Source organism: Poromitra crassiceps, assembly GCF_964638095.1.
Source record: "Poromitra crassiceps genome assembly, contig: HAP1_SCAFFOLD_237, whole genome shotgun sequence".
Lineage (NCBI taxonomy): Eukaryota > Metazoa > Chordata > Actinopteri > Beryciformes > Melamphaidae > Poromitra > Poromitra crassiceps.
In genome coordinates this window covers 165,001-165,747 of record NW_028152156.1, presented here as the reverse complement: position 1 = coordinate 165,747, position 747 = coordinate 165,001, and the positions used below count along the sequence as shown (strand labels likewise).

General features: G+C 51.7%; 1 protein-coding gene across 1 annotated transcript in view; it reads left to right on the top strand.

Annotated features, from left to right (window-relative positions):
- Positions 1-686: 686 nt before the first annotated feature.
- Positions 687-747, top strand: part of LOC310770818 (uncharacterized protein) — a gene marked incomplete at both ends in the record, with an annotated part of 42,073 nt that continues 42,012 nt past the window's right edge. Inside the window, one exon of the mRNA XM_083663532.1 lies at positions 687-747. This exon is cut by the window's right edge and continues 1,034 nt beyond it. Within this exon, the coding sequence (XP_083519658.1) occupies positions 687-747 (61 nt within the window).

Here is a 747-nt window from a genome sequence, read left to right as displayed (position 1 = left end):
GTGAATTTTACTCTTGGTGTGTAAAGGCCTCGAGTAACAGAATAGTTATTGATAGGGGGCACGGCGGCGCAGTGGAGGCGCTGTCGTCTCACAGCTAGTAGAAGGTCCTGGGTTCGATTCCCTGCCATGTCCTACCGGTGAAGCTTCCCCTGTCAGGTGAAAAGAAGCGGCTGGCTAACTGCCCATGTCTCGGAGGAAGCATGGAGCCAGTTCCGGCTCTCCCCAGATCGGCAGAGGGTGGAGCAGCAACCAGGATTACTAAATTAAACCAGGATTAAACTAAATTAAAATTAGCACTAATGGGGGATAAAAATGGGATAGGGGGGATAGGGGGGGATAACTAAACCAGGATAACTAAACCAGGATTAAACTAAATTAAACCAGGATTACTAAATTAAAATGAGCACTAATGGGGGATAAAAATGGAATGGGATAGGGTGGGTGGAGGGGGGAGGGGGGAATTAGAAAAAAAAAAAAAAAAAGTTATTGATGGCGTCGTTTCACAGTGCAGACAGAACAGCACCTCACACAGTGCAGGGCAGAGTGCAGACGGTGCAGACGGCCTGTCTGTCTCTCACACCTGGCTGTCTGCCTCTCTCTCCTCTTACCTCCACATGCTGTCTCTCTCCCTGCAGGCTGCCTGCTGTGTGTGTGTGTGAGGGCTGCTGGCTGAGCCCTGCACAGCCATGCCACACGTGAAGCCATGTGACCGCCCCTCCACCTCGGACATGGAGCCCTGCATCGCCG